Here is a 14,813-nt window from a genome sequence, read left to right on the forward strand (position 1 = left end):
AAAGAAAGAGTAGAGTACAAAGAGTAGAGCTGATTTGTGAGTGAGCATATACCAATCTGATGGATCTGAATAGAACTGATCTGTCCCTTCATTAGAAGGTGCTATATTGCACCTGCTCGCATTCCAAATGCAATAAGCGCCAACACATTTCAAGTGATAGCATGTGGGAATTAAAAGCAGGGAATCCTGCCAATTTCCTAGCTCATCTATTGATGCTTACAAACCATCGCACAAAACCATGGAAGCACATTTGTTTATTCTGGCCCATGTGGTGTCTTTCAGGGACATTTACACTACAGCTACCCAAATTCCCAGCCAGCATGGAAATCTGAGGATTGTAACTGTAACACAGCCTAAAGCCAGCACATTGAAATGGGGGGGGGAACGGGGGGGGGAATTGATAGTCACAAGGTAGAGAGAATAAAAAAAGAATCCTGTCTGGTTCAGACAACAGACTTAACTAGGTCAGTCAACCCTGACTGCTCTTTAGAAGGCCAGATCCTGAAGTTGAAACTCAAATACTTTGGCCACTTAATGAGAAGGAGGGACTCACTGGAGAAGAGCCTAATGCTGGGAAAGGTCGAGGGCAATAGAAGAAGGGGACGACAGAGAATGAGGTGGCTGGATGGAGTCACTGAAGCAGTAGGCGTGAGCTTAAATGGACTCCAGAAGATGGTAGAGGACAAGAAGGCCTGGAGGAACGTCGTCCATAGGGTCGCGATGGGTCGGACATGACTTTGCAACTAACAACAACAACAATGTTAAGTCTTGGACTGCAAGGCGATCAAACCGGTCAGTCCTAGAGGAGATCAACCCTGACTGCTCTTTAGAAGGCCAGATCCTGAAGCTGAAACTCAAATACTTTGGCCACCTAATGAGAAGGAAGAACTCACTGGAGAAGAGCCTAATGCTGGGAAAGGTTGAGGGCAAGAGAAGAAGGGGACGACAGAGAATGAGGTGGCTGGATGGAGTCACTGAAGCAGTAGGCGTGAGCTTAAATGGACTCCAGAAGATGGTAGAGGACAAGAAGGCCTGGAGGAACGTCGTCCATAGGGTCGCGATGGGTCGGACATGACTTTGCAACTAACAACAACAACAATGTTAAGTCTTGGACTGCAAGGCGATCAAACCGGTCAGTCCTAGAGGAGATCAACCCTGACTGCTCTTTAGAAGGCCAGATCCTGAAGCTGAAACTCAAATACTTTGGCCACCTAATGAGAAGGAAGAACTCACTGGAGAAGAGCCTAATGCTGGGAAAGGTTGAGGGCAAGAGAAGAAGGGGACGACAGAGAATGAGGTGGCTGGATGGAGTCACTGAAGCAGTAGGCGTGAGCCTAAATGGACTCCAGAAGATGGTAGAGGACGGGAAGGCCTGGAGGAACGTTGTCCATAGGGTCGCGATGAGTCGGACGCGACTTCGCAGCTAACAACAACAACAACAATGTATGCTATGCTAAGCATGGATTGTCCATATGCTCTGTGGCTGTGCTTGCTTCTGCATTGACTGGAGAAATTCCATCTTTCTGTACACCCAAAATACCCAGAAGCCATGGCAGCATTATTAAAGTGGTAGTGAGCATGACAGCAAGAAAGGCTCTGCGGGATCAAGTAGATCTTTAGATCTTTAACGTGAAATATCATCTCAGTGTTCTTCTACAGCTTGTCCAAAAATAAACCAGCATGGAACAGACAGAAACTTTGGCTTAGTATAAAGCTTTTATAATAGCCCCACATTGCACTGTAACAATAAAGGAAGTCTGCTTTCAAATATAATGATGTTCCACCTTAAAAATAAGCCATTTTAATGGGAATTAAATTTTAAGTAAAATTGATTTTAATGGGAGAAGCAGGAATATGACATTTTTTAAAAAAAAAATGTAATTCATGTTTGTAAACTTTGGCTGGATGTTGTCCGTCTTCTTGAGGACAATCATGAGACAGACATGCAAAGAAAGCTGTACATTATTAAAATGTTATTTATGTTGCAATATGACATGACTTAAAATACCTATCGACATTTATTTAAAAAGGAATCGGTATGATTTATACTATTGAAGTAAGCAACTTGTTTCTTTCCCACATGTTCAGCTATCCAATATGATGCCTTTCTTGGGGTATTGCAAATATCATTCTGATTTTGCATGGCTGCATCTAGATTGGGAATGATGTTATTCCTTGTCAATGTAAAGTGTTGTACCGGAGTGGCTTGCTCAGAGCAATCATAAAAAGTGCTTTCAACGCAAATATAGGGAGTAGCTGCTCCTATCCTCTCTTTTACTCTCTCTTTTAATGCAAATTTGGGGAAGGCTATTCATAGTACTGAAGGTAATATATGCTCCACTAGTTATAGAACAGGTATTGTGTTGATCAGTGCTTTTTTTGTAAAAGAAAAAGGTGCCGGAACTCACACATGTCATTCAACCCGCCTTGCCTACCCTACAAGGTTCCATCCAAAAAAGGTGCCGGAACTCCATTCTGAGCGTTCTATGAGAAAAAAAGCCCTGGTGTTGATCATGTCAAACCTTAGAATACGCCGAGAAAAATGGGAATCCCAGAGTCCCACACATTCTGGTGGGAGAAAAGTTCCCTGAGCATGGACTTGAGCATGAGTCCAAAGCTCAGCAGCCTAAACCTCTGATCCCAGTTACCGACCCAAATTGGATCCTCCAATCCCAGAATATCCCATTGTCCTCGTGCAAATTCTATACACAGGTCAGGAAGCCACAGTATGGACAGAACATGGTAATACCAACTGCCTTCAGATTGGCAAAGGAGTGAGACAAGGCTGTAGAATATATTTGTTAAACATAAACATATATTTATTTATCCAACCTATAAATAGGGAAGCTGGATTGGATGGGGATGACTATATTTTAAAAACCAGAAATTCCAATGACCTCTGCTGTGCTGGTGGTATTATTCTTGACAGATGAAAGTGCGTATGACTTGCAAATTTTAGTAATGAAAGTTAAGGCACATAATGAAAAAAAATGGAACTAAGATTAAATGTACTACATTAATTACCACAGAGACAGAAACCAGCCTTAGAATTGACAATGAAGACATTAAAGGGTGGGTAACGTCTACCTTTAGGAACAACTACCAACAATAAAGGAACTAGCAGTCAGCAGAGAAAGAGTTTTGACAATTTTAATTTTTGATATTGAAGGCGACTTCTAAGAAGACCGTGGATAGCCAAGAAAACAAGTAAGGGGATTATCAAAGAAATCAACCCAGGGTTCTCACTCAAGACTCAATGATCATACCTTGGACATTATGCAAAAACCCAGCTCTTTTGAGAAATCTATAATTAGAGTGGTGGAAAGAAGGGAAAGAACAGGAGAATCAGCAGCAAGGTGGATGGACAGCAGTGATGGTGCATTATTGCAGGGCTTTTCAACTGATGGTATGCGTACCACTGGTGGTACTTTAGCACCTGGCAGGTGATATGCGACCCCTAGCCAAATGTAGCGGGGGAGGGAACGAGCTAAAGCAGCGCCACGCAGCCCTGGAGGAGATCAGCTGGAGCTGCAAGGCTCGGCAGAAGCCCCAGGATCTGCGTGCGCAGCTACATGCTGATTAGAGCTTCCGGTGCACCCGGAAGAGAAAAGGAGGAGGAGAAGGAGGGTGGAGAGGAGAAGTTATAAAAGGAGCAGGTTTTGGTGGGAGAGAGAGAGAGAGAGAGAGAGAGAGAGAGAGAGAGAGAGAGAGAGAGAGAGAGAGAGAGAGAGAGAGAGAGAAACAAAGGGAGAAAGAAGAGAAGAGGCTTTTGTTAGTGAAGCGGTGAGGAGAGACTGAACGGGGGTCTTTTGCGAGCAAATGTGAGTGAGTGAAAGAGCGAGCGGGGGGGGACTTTTGCGAGCAAAAGGCAAGTGAGTGAGAGTTTTAGCGAGGGGCTTTTCTGAGCAAAAGGGGGGGGGCTTTTGCAAGCGAAGGGTGAGAGAAAAAGGGAAAAGTGAGGGGGAGAAGGGAAAAGGAAAAGGCATTGAGTTCTGACTTCCTCTGTTGCAGTAGAAGGAAGCATTAACACTGAATCTCAACTTTTTACTCTTCCATAATATTATAAACTAGCCATTTCTATAACAACAGCTGAATCTAACCAGTAAAGCCACCCCCTTTTTTTTAGTCATCAAGTTTTTGACACCTTGCTAAGCACTGGTGGTACTCAAACATTATCATGTTCTAAAAGTGGTACAATTTCTGAAAAGGTTGAAAAGCCCTGAGTTATTGGAAGACCTGAAGGACCAGGTTAGGGCCAGATCATCATGGGGAAAGTCTTATTTATGTAGCCTTTCGAGAGTTGATTTTGACTTGATTGGCACATAATTAATCAATTACAGTTTATATTTCCTGCATGGATCACTCTGGACTAGACTTTATGAATGGTTGGAATTATCTGTACCACTACATCAAAGATCCTTTGGTTTGCTTCTTCTCTTTTATCTTCCTTTGAGGGAGGAGGCATCAACTGATTTAAATTTTCAGCATTATTGTAGTTTGTTGCGCAGTCAGCCAAATGTTTAGACTGGATTTGGCATTTTTATCGACCTATTGAGTTTTTCCCAAGGAAGTACGTTGTTATTATTGTTATATTACATTATTTAACAGACGAAAACAAAATACAGCAAGGTGTCCTATGGATTAAAGGATTTAATTAACATTAATTAAATTGAATTTCAGTTGACAAAAGAAAATATAGGGGGGGAAATCCCATGGATTAAAATTTCTGACTCTTTGCTGCAAACAGAACAGGAAAGAATAGACATGCAGACCTCATGCCACGTAGAGAGATTCTTTTGCTGCTTACAGAACTACTCCTTCTCTTGTTACTGGTACATATTTAGCTTGAACAGATGTACAGAATATTTAAGTGACCCAATCCCTCTTTAGAGATTATACAAGCTGAGAAAATCACTTTCTCTGCTTCATTTTATGGGGATATTTTTAAAAAATCGTTTTTACTAAGCCAATTACACTGTGCTCTTTTTTCCATGCTGTGTACCGACCCAATGGGTTTGGGTGTGTGTGAATACATGAAACTTTTAAAACATCTGATGTGCCTTCTGGTGTTTTATGCTAAGCAGAATTATCAAGCACGAAGTTTGCTGCAGCTTGTTCTGAGCAGAAACATTCTAAATGATGTTCCAAACGGCACTAATATGGATCAAGGTTTAGTTTTACCCTAGTCATTTTTGAAGAGCAAAACACAGCAGTGAATTGGCCAAAAGTGACGGAATAAATGGCTGATAGAACGGGCAAGATGGAATAAACAAGCTCCAAAGGTATACCGTATAAGGCCACCTAGAATCTAATGAGCAGGCAAATAAATATTAGTTTCCCTAAAGTGGGCTTTAGAGGATTATGAAGTATTTGCCATTTCACCTTTTCTGAATGTTTGTGTAACTTTATCATGGAATTTTATCAGCAGTTCATCTCAATTTTATTGATACAGAGTGAGTACAGGCAATCTTCCGATTTACAACCGTTTTTGTTTAGTGACGCTTGAAGTTTCAACGCCACTGAAAAAAATTTACTTACAACCAGACTTCACACTTACGACCTCTGCAGCATCCCCGTCATGTGATCAAAATTCCAGTGCCTGGCAACTGACATGTACTTAAGATGGTTGCAGCGTTCTGGGGTCAAGTGATCACCTTCGCAGCCGTCTTCCAACAAGCAAAGTCAATGCAGGAAGGAGAAGCCGGATTCGCTTAACGGCCACCTGATTTACTTAAAAACTGCAGTGAGTTGTTTAACAACCGTGGCAGAAAAGATTGCAAAATCGGGTATGACCCACTTAACTGTCTTGCTTAGCAACAGAAATTCTGGTTTTAATTGAGGTTGTTAAGTCGAGGACTACCTGTTCTATCACTAAATGCTTGTGAATTAGGAACCTGCGCTGATCCAGGGCAACTCACCCTGGAATCTGCCAGCAGATCCCAAACTATTTTCTGTCTAACTCTGGCCTAAATAGAGCAACATGCTAAAGAAAAACCTGACTTTTGTAATAAGAGCATTTGCTAATGGAGAAGCTACTAATTCAGAAGTATTCAAATTTATTGGGGGAGCGGGGAGGGGGAGTCAAATCTCCTGAATAAAGACATTGCAAGATACGACAGGCCTCTGTCCTGGACCAAGCTTGCTAAACTTTGAGAAGCCCTGGTCACCCAGCCCTCCTTGTAAACACTACCTTGTTATTGCACAATAAGCCATGTCTATCCATGACATGGTGATGAATGGGTGTGTGCACTTGGCATGTATTACTGAAACCTGGCAATGGGACATATGACTCTGTTGGAAAGATGCCTGCCTTAGTTTCAGATTCTACAACAGTGCAACATCAAGGTCAGGGAAAAGAAATCCCTGTGATTGCGTAGGAGACTCAGGAACACTGTTCTAACTAGTTGCCTAGCAGTGCCCCCCCCAAAAAAAATATCCTGGATTGGGGTTTGGAGTTCCTGAGGGTTTTAATCTTAGTTGACTTCAACTTTAATAACCTGGAGGAAAGAAGTCATTATCATCAGTCCTTTGCTGAATCAATCACAAGCTTATCAAACTAGGGTACACAGATGTTATAAACCTTTGCAGTAGCAAAGTACCAATTAGAATCATCTGCCCCAGAAATCTAATGGATTCAAATTTCCAGAGGGTGCTTGGGCATTTCCTTGACAATTTGGCAAGGAGTTCTAGCCTCTGCCTAGTTAATCTTTGGAAACATGGGAGGCGAACTAAGATTGTACCAGCAAGGCCTCCTCCCAGACACCAACCCCAAAGGTTTATTGAAGACCTAAGGGAGATTAAGTGACTGAAAATAGCCCCAGTGGACAGTAGGGAAAAACCAAAAATAGATGGGACTAAATACTGGCAAGAGCCTATACAGTGGTGAAACAAAGCCTTCACAGAGGTAGCGATGCAGCGGTTCTTCTCAGCACTTACGGTACATTGTTCACAGATTATTTCCTGCTGACCCTGATTTGAATAATTATCCAGTCCTTTTTAAAAATGTGGGTGGGGCAAACCGTGTGCAAAAACGGCAAATTAAATTGCGGGCATCTTCACAGATAATTGTTCATATTCATTCTGGTTTAGATGGTAACTGAGCATAACCTATGGGTGGCAAACAAGGGGGTATTGTGAGGTAATATGGAATTCTTTTGACCTTGAAGAAATTAAGTAAATAACATTTTCATATAGTAGTTTTACATTTAAGAATAAACGTGTAATAACATGATTGCATTAAGAGACCCAGTTTAAGTCAATTAGAAGAATACGCTTCCAAGAAGCCCTTGATGCTATATAGTCTTTATTTGCTCTTAACAAAATACACAAAATACACTTATCATCATTATTGTACAAGTATAAATAATGCTCGGTATTCAAGTACAATCAAGTGCTGAAATTCCTACACTTCATGTAAACACAAACTAGGCTTTCTATTTCACATGCTATCTTCAGCTCATCTGCTGTGCCCAGAGCCTCCCAACAGGGCACGCCATGTTCTAGTCTGCCCTCTTTAACTGCATTCTTTCAAGGAAAAATTATGAAGAGCGGCAGCAAGGTTTTAAGTTTCAATGACACAAATGTACTGCTTTTGGTACAGTAATTATCCAAGCACCTTTTCTCCTGTAAACATCTGGATATTTAAATTGATCTAGTTCATTTTAAAAGATAAAATATTTTCAGGAAAAATATTCCTAATTTATTAAAGCAAAACTTACACATCCTTTTAGTCATTTACAGCACTCTTCGCTCAAAGGCCAAATAATACTATAGTTCAGATCACTTTATGGAAAATACCCATTTAAGCATGTTTACATTTCTTTGTAAGTACGCAAAAAGAAAAAAACAACTCATCAGTGTTTGAGTTAGACTTCAACTAACTAGCCCAGACCTAAATGCTTTAATTCACCGTCAACTCTCAAACATATTATTGCAATATAATCTGCACAGCTTTTAACATTCATGGAGTGGCAGTCTAAGCTCAGAATCAGTCCTTGAAAAAAGTAACATCTAAAAAAAAAATACACATAGCTAAAACAATGAGGCACTTATTCTCCCTCGGAAGTTTCTTCTCTTTGGTCACTTGGAGGAGGGAGGGAAGTTGCAGGCGGTGTTTCCGTTTCCTTTGCCGGTTGCTCTCCCTCCGCAGATTCAACCATGTCATCATCACCTTGTTTGACTGTTAAAGCCTCCTTATTTTCCTGGTCTGTCTCTGTCAATGGGGGAGCTTCTTCTGAAGGTCCTATGAGACACACATTTCAATTATACAAACTGTTTTTAGTGATATATTCATTGCAAGTGCCTCTCTATGCCACTTTTAATTATACAACTCCAAGAAGCTTACAGCATAATGGGCAATACCTATAATACACTACAGGAAGTCCTCGGGTTACAGCCATTCATTCAGCAATCATTCGAAGTTACAGCAGTGCTGAAAAAAATGGTACTTATCTTGGTCTCCAAAGTTGCAGCCATTGCAGAGCCCCGCCCCCCCGCACCCGTGGTCAAAATTTGGGCACTTGTCAGTCCTACCACACTTATGACCAGAACACAAGGGCACTTCAACTCCCCACCCACGCACCTATCTCCCCCATCCCTGCCCTTTCAGCATTTCTGGTACTCCTTGATGGTGGTGCTGGGGCTGAGGTAAAATCCCAAGGCCTTCAGCAGTTTCAGCCAGTCATCATTGTCTCAGGGCCTCTACTTCTGCCCTAGCACCACACGCGTGAAGTGTGCTCTGCAGGCCCTGCCACACCCAGCTGACTTTCACAGTATTCCTCTAAGAAGGCACGACCGGACAGGTGCTATGCAAAGCAACTGCTGGCTGACCAGGCCTTCTTCTCAAGGCTGTTTGGGCTATCCTCCCAACGCTTTGGAAGACTTCTTAGGCCTTCAAAATCTCAAGAGAAGGCTATATCCATTGTTCTCCAAAGCACATAGACCAGTTTCATGGTGCTTCAAAAGGGCTGAGAAGCTTTCAAAGGCACCACAAGAATGGCACATACTGTTTGGACGACGGGTATGAGCAGCCTTGGGAAGAAGACCAGCGCCGCATAGGGCCAGGCCAGGAGCTCATCAGGAAAACAGTGAAGGCCAGCTGGGGCAGCAAGGCCAACAAAGGCAGCAGAATGCAAGAGGGCCAAAAGGGTAGAAATGAGAGGGGGTTGGTGGGAGAAAGACGGAGGGGGAGTTGAAGAGAAAAAAATCCCTTCCCTTACAGAGACTTGGGGTTTGGAAGGGTGAAGCTGGCTGTGGCTTGGATCAAAGTGAGTCCTAGCCTAACAAATTGGTGGCATTCTGGTAACAATGGCAACAGCCGCCAGGCTTGCCATTGCTAAGTGATGTAGTCAAGTGACATCGTGCTTTATGACCTCATCACTTAGTGATGGAAATTCTGGTCCTAATTACTGTCACAATTCAAGGACTACCTATACACAGTACTAAATGAAAAACATCAATAACAATCACACTATCAACCTAGACTGGACATCATCAGAACATAAAAACTGAATGTTAAAACCAAGCAGCCTAAAGTACGTGACTATCAAGGGTCTTCTCCCTCCACACTGGGGAAGCAAACTTAGAAAAGTCTTTTTCAAAGCGGAGGGAAGTTTTAAGTGTCATTTACGGCCCACAATATCATTGTGTTGGTGATACTGTAACTGAGGCTTAAGGGGGGGAGGGACTGCAGGGGTGTTTAAAAAAGCTAAAATCAAAGGACAGAAATCTTTTTAGTGTCCTTAAATGTAATTTATTTATTTTATTTATTTAATTAAATTTCTATACCGCCCTATTCCCGAAGGACTCAGGGCGGTTTACAGGGCAGCATAAAATACAATATAAAAATAATATAGAATCTCACCCGAAGGGCAACCGGAAGCCAATGCAGCTCGCGGAGTAGAGGTGTTACATGGGAGTATCGGGAAGCCCCCATCACAACTCGCGCGGCCGTAATGACAACAGTCATTAAAAGAAAAGCAGTTGCCAAGCCGGCTGGCATACACTATTGCTGCTTTTAGCTGCCTATGGAGTATTTGTCTTCTCTTTAAGAGTCCTTCAGACTCCTTGTCTTCCTGAGCAGAGCTGGATAAATTATGCTGATTAGCTGTTCCCTGCACCGAACATACACAGGCCACATTCCTTCACGGGTTAGTAATTATAGTCACTGAAGAATTAGCAAGAGGAACTCAGAAAACGGGAAGGTTTATTAGTTTGGTGGGCAAAATAATGTCTGCACTAGTTCAGGAGGGCAGAGACCCATCCTAGCCCAACCGATGTGTTGGAGAAGCTTATCGGTAATGGAGGGTGGTGGGGGCAATAACCCCTTTCACTGTTGCTTTCCATGAATCAGCATTATCAAGGCATGTTGCCTCTGATTCAACAGCCATCAATAGCAGTAGCCAGTCACAGCCTGCCTACAAATCCATCTAGCTCCTTTTCAAAGCATCCAGACTGCAGTCTCTACAACTGGCAGGGAATTCCTGTTTAATAACATGTTGCATGGAAAAGTTTTGCCTCTGATTATTCAATGGCCATCATTACTATAGGTAAACTTGAATTCCAATATTGTAAAGAGGGAGAAGCACATCCTATCCATGCCATGCAGGATTTTACATACAGAGTACAGAACCTCTGGTAAGCCTTCTTTTACCCTATTTCATTCCAAGCTGAAGACTCTAAGCCAGGGGTCCCCAACCCTCGGTACATGGACAGGCACCCATCTGCAGCATGCCAGAAACTGGTACACACAGACAAGCAAAGCCCCACCCACCAGATGCAGGCAGTATGTGAAACCAACCCCACTCCCGTCCACTGAAAAACCTCTCTCCACAGAACCGGTCCCTGGTGCCCAAAAGGTTGGGGCTTCTGCTCTAAACTAGAGTATCTTATGAGGAATCATTCTGTTCGGTCTTTCTTGCACTTCTTCTAATTCTAAAATACCATTTTTTAAAAAGATGCTATCGCCAGAACTGCACCCAATACTCTAATTGTGGTCTCACCACAGATTTGGGCAAGGGCTTTAAGCCAGTACAATTCCCTCTCTAATGACACCCGGTGTGTAATTTGCCTTCTTTATAACATCTGCAATTTTCAGCAGTTTAAAGCATTTTCATTGAGCTGCCCTCCAAAATACCACCCCTTCTTGGTTAGTGACTGCCAGCTCCCACCCTAATAACATAGATCCGGACTCTAAATATCTTGTATCAATATGTGGTGTTTTACATACACTTAAGTTAAACCACATTTGCCACTTTGGAAAAAAATATATGGAAAATTTCTTTTGGAGTTCTTCACAATCCCTTATTGATTTCACCATCCACCCTGAACAGCTTCAGATCATCACGAAACACAACCTCTTTTCAGGCTCAGACCAAACTCCAGATCATTTATGTACAAATACATTTCCTGGAGAACCCCACTTTGTTCAACTTGCCAGTGTGAGAAATGTCTATTTCTTTCTGCACTGTTTCCTATTTTCAATCCAACTGACAATCCACGAGAGCACAGTCCACGCATGCTTGATTTGCTGAAAAGTCTTTAGTGAGGGATTTGTTAAAAGCATATTGAAAATTGAAATACAGAGTAACTTCGAGGGAAATCTTCTTTGCCTACTTTCTGACTCCCTTGAAAAAATATAGAATGTTCCCAAGATCTATGTTTGCAGAAGCCATGCTAGTTGCTTTTCGGCAAGGCTCATCTCATTCATGTATGTTTGCTCTCTAATAATGCTGTGATACTTTCAACTGTTTCGTCTACGACAATTGTTAACGTAATTGCCCTCTGATTTCTCTTAACAATTCTTTTTTAAAAAATGGGATCACACTGGCATATTTCAGTATACTCTTTTCTACAGAAGATTTCAGGTACAAAAGAACAGTAACAATGTTCTAGATGAGTGACTTAACATAAAAACATTTTTGTGTTTGCAGTGAACATGAGCAGAAGAACCCAAACAACTTGGAAAAGTCACCAAACAAAACTATGTATACGGTTATTGACCATTAGAGTTAAATACGAACTTTATTTTCAAAAGCAGTCTATGGCTGCTTTCATAGCTATCAAGCTAACCCAGGATTTGTTTTAATGATGGTTCCCCCAAGAAGTCAAAGACAAACTTGAAGAATAATCACTGGACTTTTTTGCCAATTCCTGGTTTCTTTTTCCTTCATCTCTTCTACTGACCCCCTACTCTGAGAAGAGCACAAAAACAAATGAGGATTACTTCTGAGCAGAAATATTGCAAGTCGGGATTCATAAACAAGAATTTGTAAATCACGTTTTCAAAGTATGCTTTCTTGCCCTGAAAGAAATCATTATGTTCTTTAGATTAGTTTCCTTATCAGACTAGGCTTTTTTTTAAAAAAAAAACACACCAAATATGCCTATTATAGCTTAGTATTATGGCCAAATTAAACCTGCTGCTGAACATTACTCACTGAAAAATTAACAGCAAGAAAGGAGTGTTTCCTTTATTCCATGCTCGTGTGTCATGTGCTCTTCAATTTCATCTAAAAGGGCTCTTCCTATGTGTTGTAAGTTAACTTACAAATTCGAAAAATTGCTTGTTTGTGCTATGTACAAAAATATCAACCAGCATTGTAAAAGGTTACAGAAGTATTTTTGGCCATCATCACTATTTCTTCCAATCACCACCAATTATGTTTTTCAGCATATTCTGAAGAGACTCTTCTGCCTAAAGCCTCACAACAGTGTTCTGCATATTACTTCCCTTCATCTCAGGTTGTGCTTTTCAAAGAAAAAATCAACAGTTATATTTTTATAATGCTTCCTTTTCCTGTTAGCTGAACACAAGAGCCCTACTACATTTCAAACTTATAAAAACTCTTTAAAGGAACTTTGGTAAATTAAGTTTGACAACCTCTCTCTGAGTTCCCTATTTTTAAGCAAGTCTGTTTTACTAGATTTTCTATCCCCGGGGGAAATATCAAAACTAATATTTCAACCTTTCCATTTAGAATAAAAGCTCGACCTTCACCTCAACCTGATGATGTACCCAAAACTATGAGATTTAACCACATGATGACCCAAATCTCTTTAATTAGTGAATACAATTCTTAACACTGGTAAGTAATTAACAGGAGAACCTAAGATTTATATTAAAAAACAAATTTCAGGATAAAATATCAGTTAGCAAAGAGAAACTATTCTGAAAATTTCGAAAAAGGCTTGGGATGTTCCTGTGGCTGCTCTTTGCTTTGTAACATCACCCACCCACCCCCAACCATGAACTCTAATTCTAAATTGTAAGGAATAAACAAGACTACATATATTATCCAATGATCCAAGATAGCATTCTTAAAAGAAATCAATATATAAACAGATTTCTCTGCAGTATCCACTTGGCCTGTCTTTAGCTATGTGTGTGTGTGTGTGTGTTATCATACAATATATATTGGCAATCTTCCCACTGTTATCTTTGCAAGAAAAATGCAAATCCCTCAAATCATTTGACCAAACTACACTGGTTCTATTTTCACTGAATAACTGAGATTTTCTATCTACATACCTTCTTCCGTTTCAGTCTCTTGTAACTTTTCCTCCTCCAACTGCAGAGCTTCAGTCCTGCTCTCCATCGCAGCAGCTGGCTTCTTTTCAACGTTGAAATCCGGAGGCCGTGGAGCTTGTGGTCTGGTTTTTCTTGCAGGATTCAGGAAAAAACAGTAGGCACACCGAAAGGCTGCACAAAAGATAAATAAAGGCATCTCCAATGAGCTCAGCGAACATCAGGGCTCTTGTTTACACCTGTTGTCATTTATTTTTATTCTTCAATGTTACTCTTGGGAACACGAGTTTTGGTTAGTGTACCGGTTTAAAAGCCCTTCCTGGAGCATCATGACCCTGTTATCAGTCACCTCTGGCCCCATTTACCTTTCCAACTGACTACTGCAATGCATTCGGCTGTTTTTGAAGACTACCCAGAAAGTGCAGAATGGAGCACCTACTGGCAATGTCTACTGGCAATGAGCACCACCAATACCGATAGGAATGATTTTGCAGGCACTGCGTTAGTTATCATTCAGCTTCCAAGTCCAATTCAGAGGGCCGGCTTTAGCATGTAAAACCTTTTCAGCTTGAGAATAGGGTATCTGCAGCTCCTCCCATTTCAGGCATATCAGCTTGTCTGTCTTGTTCAACCTAAATAGGGATGCCAAAAATGCTTTGAGATGTTCATACAGATTCAAACCTCTGGTACTACTGCAAAGGTGAGTTCAGTATCTTTACTTTCTGTAAGTACTTCATGGTTGATTTAGAGCAGGGGTCTTCAAACTTGGCCCTTTTATGGCTTGTGGACTTCAACTCCCAGAATTCCTCAGCCAGTCATAAAAGGGCCAAGTCTGAAGACCCCTGATTTAGAGGTATGTTTTAGATTGCTATCTTGCTGAAACTTGTTTTCAGTTTAAATTTATCCACTGTTAGCCAACTGTATGCCTAACAACTCAAGTATCTTTTTATTGTGCAGTATAATTCATTAATTAAAACTTAATCCATTTACAATTAATATAGTTACTATTTTCTTATTTTGAATCTGCAAACAACTGCATATAAATAGTTACTGTATGTATTCAAATTTATAAAAAGTTGCTGTATTTCACATCATACCATAGTTAGCTTCTATTCATATCAGGATTTGTTGTAACGAAGAGTTTGTGGAAGGATGCCTCTACTTTTGCCCGCAATTGCCTGGAACAGCTGACATCCCGCAATCTAAATGGCACCTCAATAACATGTTTCTAGAGGACAGCTAAAACAGAACATTCCTGCAGAGTTTTTAATGTTTAATATCCAGAAAA

The 14,813-nt window shown here is 41.1% G+C and overlaps 1 protein-coding gene across 4 annotated transcripts in view; it reads right to left on the reverse strand.

Annotated features, from left to right (window-relative positions):
- Window positions 1–7,286: 7,286 nt before the first annotated feature.
- LNPK (lunapark, ER junction formation factor) overlaps window positions 7,287–14,813 on the reverse strand; it is a 78,967-nt gene continuing 71,440 nt past the window's right edge. For all 4 annotated transcript variants that reach the window (XM_083372188.1, XM_083372189.1, XM_083372191.1 and 1 more), the window contains 2 exons: window positions 13,529–13,699; window positions 7,287–8,242 (listed from right to left, as the gene is read on the reverse strand). In XM_083372188.1, coding sequence (XP_083228314.1) covers window positions 8,049–8,242; window positions 13,529–13,699 — 365 coding nt within the window. In that variant the 3' untranslated portion in view covers window positions 7,287–8,048. The remainder of the gene's footprint in view (window positions 8,243–13,528; window positions 13,700–14,813) is intronic.

Source organism: Vipera ursinii (genome assembly GCF_947247035.1).
Source record: "Vipera ursinii genome assembly, chromosome: 1".
Lineage (NCBI taxonomy): Eukaryota > Metazoa > Chordata > Lepidosauria > Squamata > Viperidae > Vipera > Vipera ursinii.